The sequence below is a fragment of the Pseudoliparis swirei genome, chromosome 15, assembly GCF_029220125.1.
Source record: "Pseudoliparis swirei isolate HS2019 ecotype Mariana Trench chromosome 15, NWPU_hadal_v1, whole genome shotgun sequence".
Lineage (NCBI taxonomy): Eukaryota > Metazoa > Chordata > Actinopteri > Perciformes > Liparidae > Pseudoliparis > Pseudoliparis swirei.
In genome coordinates this window covers 1,045,389-1,058,523 of record NC_079402.1, presented here as the reverse complement: position 1 = coordinate 1,058,523, position 13,135 = coordinate 1,045,389, and the positions used below count along the sequence as shown (strand labels likewise).

At 48.4% G+C, this 13,135-nt stretch overlaps 1 protein-coding gene across 1 annotated transcript in view; it reads left to right on the top strand.

The window, feature by feature from the left end:
* dcc (DCC netrin 1 receptor) overlaps window positions 1–13,135 on the top strand; it is a 56,169-nt gene that overhangs the window by 32,842 nt on the left and 10,192 nt on the right. The window contains exons 6-15 of the mRNA XM_056433122.1: window positions 515–753; window positions 1,845–1,983; window positions 4,635–4,742; window positions 5,966–6,160; window positions 6,388–6,420; window positions 8,628–8,693; window positions 8,967–9,129; window positions 9,568–9,788; window positions 10,099–10,206; window positions 12,900–13,046. Of these exons, the coding sequence (XP_056289097.1) occupies window positions 515–753; window positions 1,845–1,983; window positions 4,635–4,742; window positions 5,966–6,160; window positions 6,388–6,420; window positions 8,628–8,693; window positions 8,967–9,129; window positions 9,568–9,788; window positions 10,099–10,206; window positions 12,900–13,046 (1,419 nt within the window). The remainder of the gene's footprint in view (window positions 1–514; window positions 754–1,844; window positions 1,984–4,634; window positions 4,743–5,965; window positions 6,161–6,387; window positions 6,421–8,627; window positions 8,694–8,966; window positions 9,130–9,567; window positions 9,789–10,098; window positions 10,207–12,899; window positions 13,047–13,135) is intronic.

The following is a 13,135-nucleotide window of genomic DNA, read 5'->3' as shown; positions in this document are numbered from 1 at the left end:
AACGCAGACTCTACTTCCTGTTTGTAGTAACTCAGTATCCACTTCCTGTTTGTAGTAACTCAGTATCCACTTCCTGTTTGTAGTAACTCAGGCTCTACTTCCTGTTTAAAGTAACTCAGACTCTACTTCCTGTTTGAAGTAACTCAGTCTCCACTTCCTGTTTGTAGTAACTCAGTATCCACTTCCTGTTTGTAGTAACGCAGACTCTACTTCCTGTTTGTAGTAACTCAGTCTCCACTTCCTGTTTGTAGTAACTCAGTATCCACTTCCTGTTTGTAGTAACTCAGGCTCTACTTCCTGTTTAAAGTAACTCAGACTCTACTTCCTGTTTGAAGTAACTTCACCTCTTACCTTTGTCTTTTCTCTCCTCTTCCCTGTTTTTCACTTCCTCACATCCTCTCCTCATTTCCTTCTTCCCTCCTCTCAATCCAACATGGCGGCCGGCTGAATGTCACCTTGTGTTTGTCATGTTGTTGTATCACCTGTGTGGGCCGTCCCCCCCCCCCCCCCCCAGACCCCATAGACCCCTCTGAGGGGGACCTCTTCCACCTCTTTGATAAGTACCCCACTCCCATGCCAGATGCCAGCACCCCCATGATCCCCCCGGTGGGGGTCCAAGCCGTGGCTCTGTCCTCGGACTCGGTCCGCGTCACCTGGGCCGACAACGCCGTGACCAAGAACCAGAAGGCCTCCGAGGTCCGCTACTACTCCGTCAAGTGGAAGACGAGCTACTCCACCAGCGGCAAGTACAAGGTGAGCAGACCCCCCACGCCAGCTGCTACTGGACTCACCTGGACTCACCTGGACTCACCTGGACTCACAGCTCCACTTCAGACTCACCTGGACTCACCTGGACTCACAGCTCCACTTCAGACTCACCTGGACTCACCTGGACTCACAGCTCCACTTCAGACTCACCTGGACTCACAGCTCCACTTCAGACTCACCTGGACTCACAGCTCCACTTCAGACTCACCTGGACTCACCTGGACTCACAGCTCCACTTCAGACTCACCTGGACTCACAGCTCCACTTCAGACTCACCTGGACTCACAGCTCCACTTCAGACTCACCTGGACTCACAGCTCCACTTCAGACTTACCTGGACTCACCTGGACTCACAGCTCCACTTCAGACTCACCTGGACTCACAGCTCCACTTCAGACTCACCTGGACTCACAGCTCCACTTCAGACTCACCTGGCTGGACTTGACTTAAGATTCTTGCTACTGACACACAGCTACTGTGTGTGTTGAGTTGTCTCTGTGTGTGTGTGTGTGTGTGTGTGTGTGTTGAGTTGTCTCTGTGTGTGTGTGTGTTGAGTTGTCTCTGTGTGTGTGTGTTGAGTTGTGTGTGTGTGTGTGTGTTGAGTTGTGTGTGTGTGTTGAGTTGTCTCTGTGTGTGTGTGTCTCTGTGTGTGTGTTGAGTTGTGTGTGTGTGTTGAGTTGTCTCTGTGTGTGTGTGTTGAGTTGTGTGTGTGTGTGTGTTGAGTTGTCTCTGTGTGTGTGTGTTGAGTTGTGTGTGTGTTGAGTTGTCTCTGTATGTGTGTGTTGAGTTGTCTCTGTGTGTGTGTGTTGAGTTGTGTGTGTGTGTGTGTGTTGAGTTGTCTCTGTGTGTGTGTTGAGTTGTCTCTGTGTGTGTGTGTGTGTGTTGAGTTGTCTCTGTGTGTGTGTGTTGAGTTGTGTGTGTGTGTTGAGTTGTCTCTGTGTGTGTGTGTCTCTGTGTGTGTGTTGAGTTGTCTCTGTGTGTGTGTGTTGAGTTGTGTGTGTGTGTTGAGTTGTCTCTGTGTGTGTGTGTTGAGTTGTGTGTGTGTGTGTTGAGTTGTCTCTGTGTGTGTGCTCCAGTCTGCAGACACCACGGCGCTCAGCCACACCGTCTCCAGCCTGAAGCCCAACACCATGTACGAGTTCGCTGTCATGGTAACCAAAGGACGCAAGTCCAGCACCTGGAGCATGACGGCCCACGCCAACACCTACGAAGCAGGTGAGAGCCTCAGATCACAGGGTCCCAACCTCATCCACTGCTCTGGTTGTATAGAAGTCTATGCTTCAAGTGTTAAAGCTGCATTCTCTCTCCTGACCACCAGGGGGCGACTCCTCTGGTTGTTAAAGCTGCATTCTCTCTCCTGACCACCTGGGGGCGACTCCTCTGGTTGTATAGAAGTCTATGCTTCATGTGTTGAAGCTGAATTCTCTCTCCTGGCCACCAGGGGGCGACTCCTCTGGTTGTATAGAAGTCTATGCTTCATGTGTTGAAGCTGAATTCTCTCTCCTGGCCACCAGGGGGCGACTCCTCTGGTTGTATAGAAGTCTATGCTTCATGTGTTAAAGCTGCATTCTCTCTCCTGACCACCTGGGGGCGACTCCTCTGGTTGTATAGAAGTCTATGCTTCATGTGTTAAAGCTGCATTCTCTCTCCTGACCACCTGGGGGCGACTCCTCTGGTTGTATAGAAGTCTATGCTTCATGTGTTAAAGCTGCATTCTCTCTCCTGACCACCAGGGGTCTCCTCTGGTTGTATAGAAGTCTATGCTTCATGTGTTAAAGCTGCATTCTCTCTCCTGACCACCAGGAGGCGACTCCTCTGGTTGTACAGAAGTATGCTTCATGTGTTAAAGCTGCATTCTCTCCCCTGACCACCAGGGGGCTCCTCTGGTTGTATAGAAGTCTATGCTTCATGTGTTAAAGCTGCATTCTCTCTCCTGACCACCAGGGGGCTCCTCTGGGTGTATAGAAGTCTATATAGTGACTCTACTTCTCTTGATGTATTCCCTCAGTAAACATTGTAAACATGAGTTTATGTCTCAGTCTCTAGTTTCAAGTCTTCTTCTATACAGCACGATGTCATAATTTAGTAGAATTATGGTCTGTAGAGGCAGATCATAAAGCAGGGGATGCTTTAGGGGCGGGGCTTGCTTTAGGGGCGGGGCTACAGGGTGATTGACACTGAGCTCATAACACCTCTCCCTGTGTGAGAAGACACCAGGTTATGGATTCATAGGATGATGATATTGATTCCGAAGGTCTCTTAAGATCTCTGAAGGTCTCTGTAGGTCTCTGAAGGTCTCTGAAGGTCTCTAAAGGTCTCCGAAGGTCTCTTAAGATCTCTGAAGGTCTCTGTAGGTCTCTGAAGGTCTCTTAAGATCTCTGAAGGTCTCTGTAGGTCTCTGAAGGTCTCTGTAGGTCTCTGAAGGTCTCTTAAGATCTCTGAAGGTCTCTGTAGGTCTCTGAAGGTCTCTGAAGGTCTCTGAAGGTCTCTAAAGGTCTCCGAAGGTCTCTTAAGATCTCTGAAGGTCTCCTAAGATCTACGAAGGTCTCTGAAGGTCTCTTAAGACTCCCTGGGGCTCCCCAGAGGATGAACCCACATGGTTCTGGTTCTCCTCTGGCCTCAAGCTTTCACAGATCGTAGTACCTCTCAGACTTGATCCCCGTCCGGGTTGATCAAGTCTCCCTCATCTTCCCAGAACTCCTCAATAAGTGGAACATTTGTTCCTGATGCTGCTGCAAAGAATTTGATCAGAAATAGATTTAAAGTGAGTGAATATGAACTCAGGGTATCGGATGGAGCGAGGTGACCCCCTGAGCCGGGGTACGACTCAAGACCTAGACCCTCAACCACCTCTTCTCAAGACCTAGACCCTCAACCACCTCTTCTCAAGACCTAGACCCTCAACCACCTCTTCTCAAGACCTAGACCCTCAACCACCACTTCTCAAGACCTAGACCCTCAACCACCTCTTCTCAAGACCTAGACCATCAACCACCTCTTCTCAAGACCTAGACCCTCAACCACCTCTTCTCAAGACCTAGACCATGAACCACCTCTTCTCAAGACCTAGACCCTCAACCACCTCTTCTCAAGACCTAGACCCTCAACCACCTCTTCTCAAGACTAAGACCCTCAACCACCTCTTCTCAAGACCTAGACCCTCAACCACCTCTTCTCAAGACCTAGACCATGAATCACCTCTTCTCAAGACCTAGACCCTCAACCACCTCTTCTCAAGACCTAGACCCTCAACCACCTCTTCTCAAGACCTAGACCCTCAACCACCTCTTCTCAAGACCTAGACCATGAACCACTTCTTCTCAAGACCTAAACCCTCAACCACCTCTTCTCAAGACCTAGACCCTCAACCACCTCTTCTCAAGACCTAGACCCTCAACCACCTCTTCTCAAGACCTAGACCCTCAACCACCTCTTCTCAAGACCAAGACCCTCAACCACCTCTTCTCAAGACCTAGACCCTCAACCACCACTGTTCAAGACCTAGACCCTCAACCACAACTTCTCAAGACCTAGACCCTCAACCACCTCTTCTCAAGACCTAGACCCTCAACCACCTCTTCTCAAGACCTAGACCATCAACCACCTCTTCTCAAGACCTAGACCCTCAACCACCTCTTCTCAAGACCTAGACCCTCAACCACCTCTTCTCAAGACCTCTCATCTTTCTGGTTGTTGGTCTTCATCTAAACTGCCTTGAGACCTTTTAAGGTGCTCTAGATATAAAATGTATTATTATAATGAAGTGATGTGATTAGTTGACGGATGGATGACGTGGTTGGGTTTGATTGGTCGGTACTAGCTGACGTATCTTTCTCCTTCTTTTCCTGACCATCCATAATGGACAGCTCCTAGCTCCGCCCCCAAAGACTTGACGGTGATCAGCCGTGAGGGACGACCCCGCTCCATTTTGATCAGCTGGCAACCGCCGATGGAGTCCAACGGGCGAATCACAGGTGAGGCTTCACCCAGCAGGAACATCCCTCTGTCCTCTCAGGGTACACCGACCAATCACAGCTCACTATATCCATCAGAGGTACACCGACCAATCACAGCTCACTATATCCATCAGTGGTACACCGACCAATCACAGCTCACTCTACTCATCAGAGCTAATAGACATTTTAATTAGTCTGATTATTTTCTTGAATAACAATTACATTCATTGTAATCTGTAAAATGTCTAAAAGTACATTTATGTTTTTAAAATATCAAAAGACGGTTCAAGATATTGAGAATTCAGTTGTCGCTCTGCAACACACACACACAATCACACACAGACAAACACACACAGACACACACACACACAGAGACACATACACACACAGACACACACATACACACACACACAGACACACACATACACACACACACAGACACACACACAGACACACACACACACAGACACACACATACACACACACACAGACACATAAACACACACACAGAGACACACACACACACAGACACACACAGACACACACACACACACACACACACACATACACACACACACACACATACACACATACACACACAGACACACACACACACACACATACATACACACAGACACACACACAGACACACACAGACACACACATACACATACACACACACACAGACACACAGACACACACAGACACACACACACACAGACACACACACAGACACACACACAGACACACACACACACACACACACACAGACACACACACACACACAGACACACACACACAGACACACATACACACACACACACACACACACCTCCTCCCGCTGTTCTCTCTCTCCTCCGGGCGATCGACCCGGCTGTAAACCGTCTGTTTTAACGAGCTCTGCTGCTCCGCCGGCGTCCTGGAGGACGAAACAAGCGCTCCCTGCAGAGATAACAGCACAACACACACACCAACACACACACACACACAGAGCAGATATTTTCAGATCTTATAGATATTTTTTGGTCAAATCCTGTAATACATCCTTCCCTTGGTCGTTGTATTTCTCGCCGTGTGTGTGAACGTCTTCCTGTCACGACTCAGTGGAACTAACCGACTCCAAACACTTTGAATATAAAGTCCTTATGGGTCTAACGTACAACATAATGAAGACATACATCTGTTAGTTTCATGAGACTGGATAAGTTGACCCTCCCTGTGGCTCTCACTGCCCCCTGCAGGCTTCATCGTGTACTACACGCTGGAGAAGAACACGCCCATCGACGACTGGGTGATGGAGGCCATCAGCGGGGAGCGGCTCACCCACCAGCTGCTGGACCTGGACCTGGACACGCTCTACCACTTCAGGATGCAGGCCAAGAACGCCAAGGGGGTCGGCCCGCTGTCGGAGCCCGTCCACTTCCGCACCGCCAAGGGTGTGTGTGAGTGTGTGTGTCTGTGTGTGTCTGTGTGTGTGTGAGTGTGTGTGTGTCTGTGTGTGTGTGTGTGTGTGTCTGTGTGTCTGTGTGTGTGTGTGTGTGTGTGTGTGTGTCTGTGTCTGTGTCTGTGTGTGTGTGTGTGTGTGTGTGTGTGTGTGTGTGTGTGTGTGTGTGTGTGTGTTGTACATTGTAAATGTCTCCTGACTCTCTGTTGCTGTTTTCAGTGGAACATCCAGACAAGATGGCCAACGATCAGGGTAGGCTGCTCTCTCTCTGTGTGTGTGTGTGTGTGTGTGTGTGTGTGTGTGTGTGTGTGTGTGTGTGTGTGTGTGTGTGTGAGTCTCTGTGTGTGTGTCTGTGTGTGTGTGAGTGTGTGTGTGTGTGTGTGTGTGTGTGTGTGTGTGTGCTCTTCAACTTATCATCTCATTTCATTTGAATGTTTCATAAAATGATCAAATCGGCAGCGTTTTGTTCCAGAGGGCTTTTTATGGGTTTTTTATGGTTATTTTACACGTTTAAAATATGATTTCAAACGTGTAAATAACTCTGTGTGTGTGTGTGTGTGTGTGTGTGTGCGTGTGCGTGCGTGTGGAGTCTGTGCTCACTGCTCTCACAGATGCATTCTGGGAATGTTCAGCTGGACTGAAGCACAGTGAAGCGATGGGAGGCTGAGCCAGTGTCCCCGTGTCACGGTGTTAAATGGTGGGAGGGAGGGAGGAGGGCGGCAGGATCTCAAGCATGCGCAAAGACGCAAAGTCCAGTTCCTAATCCAATTCACCGTTACATGCCGCGAGAGTCGAATTATCAACTGGATCGGACCGAGCTATCCAGGGTGTTAATCGGATCGAAGTCGGACCGCACATAGTCCGACTAAGGTGTTTACATGAAACGGATAATTCGATTTCAGGCCGACTAAGACAATAATGTAAACGCACTGACTGTTTCATGGCAGGAAACACAATTCATGTATTCTAAGATTTCACAGAATCCAGATGTGTTGCAGGAGAAACATAACATCTGTGATATATATAAATATAAATATATATAAATATATATATGCTTATATTTATTTATATATATACACATATATATAAATAAATATAAACATATATATATTTATATATATATATGTGTGTGTGTCTGTGTGTGTCTGTGTGTGTGTATGTGTGTGTGTGTATGTGTGTGTATCAGGCATGAGAATCCCTCACCTTTCGGCGAAATTCGCCGTTTTGAAACCAAAATAGGTGACTTACGTGAATCGTGTAGATCCGAAGAGTTTTTGTTTTGGGATAAGGGCGGCGGGGGGGGGGGTCAATTGGCCGGCCGGCGTTTATGAGATTGGAGTGAGACACGGAGAAAAGGTGGAGTGGTGCTCTTCGCAATAAAACATCTTTGATGGGGCGTGTCGCGTCTCGGCCAATCAGCGTTCAGATGTCTTCAGCGTTTGGTGGTTTAGGTTAGCTTGAATGTTAGTCCGCTACATCTGCTGCTGTCACGCTGCACGGTGTAGCGATGCTAACAAAGTACCCGTACGTTAAACACGATGTGATTTAGCATATTTTTAGGATCGATACTTCATTAAAAGAGCGATCAGAGCGCACGCGCTGCTCCGTGTCGAGCTGTCTGCGCAGCGCTAACAGCAAATGGCGTTAAAAGGCAGAATTTTCGGCTTTAAAAATAAAAAAGCTGCCAGAAGTGAAATGTTTAAGTTCAGTCAGTAAAGTTGTGTAACTCTCCAGCTGCTCATCCTGATGAACTCTGTATCCTCTGGTCAGAGACTAACGGCCTCATAGTGTATCATCAATGCTATGATGGCTCATGTCATTTCATTAATATATTGTAAGGCTAATACTAATATTACTGACATTTGTTAAGTGTTGAAAAAGTTGGTAAAAAGTGAACGATACAGATATTTTATGTTATTACTATTATAGATAAATATACCAGTATCGTATTCATGGTAGACTCATGGCTCAGCAGAGCACAAGACTTGAAGACTTGTTCACGCCAAAAAAAAAGGAATTTGGTTCATGAATGACCATATTATACACAATATTACTATTATTATAGTATTATAGGACCCGATCACTGACTTGGTGTCAGAATGGAGGAACTACAGATTATCATACAACGTCCAACATCGATGTTCGTGGAAGTCACCAGCCCGTTTTCATGCCTGGTGTATGTGTGTGTGTGTGTCTGTGTGTGTCTCTGTATGTGTGTGTCTGTGTTTGTATGTGTGTGTCTGTGTGTATGTGTGTGTGTGTGTGTGTGTATGTGTGTGTATGTGTGTGTGTGCGTGTATGTGTGTGTATGTGTGTTCTCAAAGTCATTTATTCCTAACAAGGAAACATTCTCCAAAAAATGACTTTTCCATCTTCATTTCATCTTATTTACTATTTATTTTGTTTGTTTGTTTCATTCCTGTTGTTGTTGTTGTTGTTATTCATTTCTCTTTGTTCAGGTCGAGGGGGAGACCACGCCTACTGGCCGTCTGACGCCAACCCTGTTGACCGGAGCAGCATCAACGGTAACACAGACACACACATACACACACACACACATATACACACACATACACACACACACATACACACACATACACACACACACATATACACACACAGACACACACACACATATACACACATACACACACACAGACACACACATACACACACATACACACACACAGACACATACACACACACAGTATATTTATTTACAGTTTATTCACGTACAAATTAGTATTTACAGTATTTTGCCCCCCCCCCCGCCCCCCTCTCCTCGATGTGCATTCCAGAGTCTCCCATTGGTCAGATGCGCCCCCCCCACGGCAGCGCCACGCCCCAGAAGAACAGCAACCTGCTGGTGGTCGTCGTGGTGTCTGTGGGCGCCGTCTCCGTGGTCGTGGTCGTCATCGTGGCGCTCATCTGCACGCGGCGCTCCTCGGCGCAGCAGAGGAAGTACGGCGGGACGGGTTGAAGTAGAACGGGAAAGAACGTCAAATAACGAGAAAGAACGTCAAATAACGGGAAAGAACGTCAAATAACGAGAAAGAACGTCAAATAACGGGAAAGAACGTCAAATAACGGGAAAAAACGTCAAATAACGAGAAAGAACGTCAAATAACGGGAAATAATATTAAATAATGTGAAATAATGTGAGATAATGTGAGATAATGTGAGATAATGTTAAATAATGTGAGATAATGTGAAATAATGTGAGATAATGTGAGATAACATGGAATAATGTGAAATAATGTGAGATAATGTGAGATAATGTGAGATAATGTGAAATAATGTGAGATAATGTGAAATAATGTGAGATAATGTGAGATAATGTGAGATAATGTGAGATAATGTGAGATAACATGGAACACCTCTCTCTCGCCCTGTGTGCAGGAAGCGAGCGAGCCACAGCGCCGGTCAGCGTAAGGGCAGCCAGAAGGAGCTCCGCCCCCCCGACCTGTGGATCCACCACGAGGAGATGGAGATGAAGAACCTGGACAAGCCGGCGGGCGCGGCGCCGCCCGGCCTCGACTCGCCGCCGCAGTCCTGCCAGGACCTCCCCCAGGTGGCCCGCAGCCAATCAGAGAGCCAGATGGGCAGCAAGAGCCACTCAGGTAGAGCGTGGCTCCTCTTCATCATCTTCGCTCCGTGTGTTCCTCATGACTCTTGGTCTCCTCAGCGTTCATCCGTCTCCATGTTGCCGGGCAACGCTGGAACCTAAAATTAGAGATGAAATACATTCATAATCTGCGTGCTAAATATAAAACGAGGACTTATTTCCTGGTGCTCACTGATGTGTTCCATGATGAGTCGGGTTGCGTTAGCCGGGTAGTTACGCCTCCTCTAATTATTGATTACATGGATAGTTTCTCCCGGTGGAAAACGGTTTCAAAGAGAAGACGCCGGAATGTTTCTGTTCTCCAGGAGCCGACGGAGACGAGGCCTCCAGCGCCATCTCCACCCTGGAGCGCTCCATGGCCGCCAGGAGGCGGGGCAAGATGATGATCCCCATGGACCCGCCCGGCAACACACGTAGGACACGGAGCTCTCCTCCAATCAGAAGCTAGAGGGGCGTTGAGCTACATGCTAACACATGAAGCTAGTGGGGCTTTGAGCTACATGCTAACACATGAAGCTACTGGGGCTTTGAGCTACATGCTAACACATGAAGCTAGTGGGGCTTTGAGCTACATGCTAACACATGAAGCTAGAGGGGTGTTGAGCTACATGCTAACACATGAAGCTAGAGGGGTGTTGAGCTACATGCTAACACATGAAGCTAGTGGGGCTTTGAGCTACATGCTAACACATGAAGCTAGTGGGGCTTTGAGCTACATGCTAACACATGAAGCTAGTGCGGCTTTGAGCTACATGCTAACACATGAAGCTAGTGGGGTGTTGAGCTACATGCTAACACATGAAGCTAGTGGGGCTTTGAGCTACATGCTAACACATGAAGCTAGAGGGGTGTTGAGCTACATGCTAACACATGAAGCTAGAGGGGCGTTGAGCTACATGCTAACACATGAAGCTAGTGGGGCGTTGAGCTACATGCTAACACATGAAGCTAGTGGGGCTTTGAGCTACATGCTAACACATGAAGCTAGTGGGGCTTTGAGCTACATGCTAACACATGAAGCTAGAGGGGCGTTGAGCAACATGCTAACTCTGGTTGAGGGTTTGGCCTGAAGGTCGGGACCACAGAGGGGGCGGAGCCACGCCGCCAATGCATCGCTGTGATTGGGCCCCAAATGATGACCTCTCTGAGGGGAGGCTCTTATGGTGCGTTCACACCGGACGCGTCGAGATTACATGTAAAGTCATTGCACAGCTGCGTAGAAGCTGCGTATTTCCCAGCGAGCAGCGCGTCAGACGCGTTTGAAGCAACAGAACAGAGCGTTAGCCGCGGGGCGAACTGAGCGAACAGACGCAGCTCGTCGACGCGCGAGTTGAAATTTCCCAACTCCGGCAGCAAAAACGCGTGAGTCATAGTTGCGTCAGCCAATCAGCGTTGAGCAGCTCCGCTCGTCATCGTCCTGCCGGTTGAAAAAAATGGAGGAAACCCCGAACTTTATGACACGACTCTTTATGCTTACCAAAACCGTCGCTATAAAGATGAAGCGTGGAAGAAGGTTGGAGAAGCCGTGGGACTCCCTGGTAAGTTTTGAATGTATGTATTTGCTTTTATTCTCGCTATTTGTTGTACTTTACTGTCAACCAACCGCCGGCATATGTGTTTCATGGCAGGAGATCTGCCGCCGGAGGTGGAAAAGTCTCAGAGACACGTATCAAAGAGAGAAGAGAGAGAGAGAAGAGAGAGAGAGAGTGCAGCTCGGTCCACTAATGGAAGTCCTCTGCGGTCCTGTCGTTCCTCGACTCATTTATGACTCCGCCCCCGACGCGTCCGACGCGTCTGGTGTGAACACACTTTTTTCGACGCGCGTCGAGACTGCTGCGTCAGACGCGTCGAGAATGTTTTCGACGCGTCCGGTGTGAACGCACCATTAGTTATGGGTCTCCTTGAAGGGTGTTTGTTGGTGAAGATGATGATGATGATAGTGATGATTATGATGATGATGATGATGATGGTCAGATGGTTCCTCTCTCTTTCCTCGGGGGGTTGAGATGGAAAAAATACTTTGTAAAGTGAAGTTGAGGGAAGACACACACACAAACACACAGACATACACACACACAAACACACACATACAGACACACACACAAACACACACACATACAGACACACACACACATACAGACACAAACATACACACATACAGACACACACAAACACACACACAAACACACACATACAGACACACACAGAAACACACATACAGACACACACACACATACAGACACACACAAACACACACACATACACACACACACACACACATACAGACACACACACACACACATACAGACACACACACACACAAACATACACACACACACACACACAGACACACACACAAACACACACACATACAGACACACACACACATACACACACACAAACATACACACACAGACATACACACACACGTTCTAAAGCTGCTGATCACAGTCTTGCTGTCTCCAAGTTGTCAATATTCCCAATCTATACTAGTATTGATCATGGTTTAGTAGAATCAACCGAGTGGCTCAGAGGAGGGGGGGGGGGTCATGAGGGGGGGGGGGTCCAGGTCTGGATCAAGAGAGGCAGGCAAACATAACATCTAAGAAAGTTTCCTCTTCAATGGAAACCACTCGGTTATGTGTGTGTGTAGCTGTGCCTGTCTGCCTGTCTGACTGTCTGTCTGACTGTCTGTCTGTCTGTCTGACTGTCTGTCTGTCTGTCTGTCTGTCTGTCTCTCTCTCTGTCTGTCTGTCTCTCTCTGTCTGACTGTCTGTCTGTCTCTCTGTCTGTTTGTCTCTCTGTCTCTCTGTCTGTCTGTCTGTCTGTCTGTCTGTCTGTCTCTCTGTCTGTCTGACTGACTGTCTGTGTGTCTGTCTGACTGTCTGTCTGCCTGTCTGTCTGTCTGACTGTCTGACTGTCTGTCTGTCTCTGTCTGTCTCTCTGTCTGTCTGTCTGACTGTCTGTCTGACTGTCTGTCTCTCTGTCTGACTGTCTGTCTGACTGTCTGTCTGTCTGTCTGACTGTCTGTCTGTCTGTCTGTCTGTCTGTCTGACTGTCTGTCTGTCTGTCTGTCTGTCTGACTGTCTGTCTGCCCTGTGTCCAGCCGTGGTCAGTGCCATCCCGGTCCCGGTCTTGGACTCGTCTCAGTACTCGTCTCTCCTGCCGTCTCCGCCTGGCTTTAGCCACGCCCCCTTCAGCTTGAGGCCGATGGCGTTCCCCGGCCTCACGGCGGAGCGCGGCTACAGCCCAGGTAAGCCCCGCCTCCTGGACCACGCCCCAAAGCCTGGCAGCCAATGGCTGAGCTCGCTGCCTGTGGGTGGAGCTAGGACTGACCCCCCC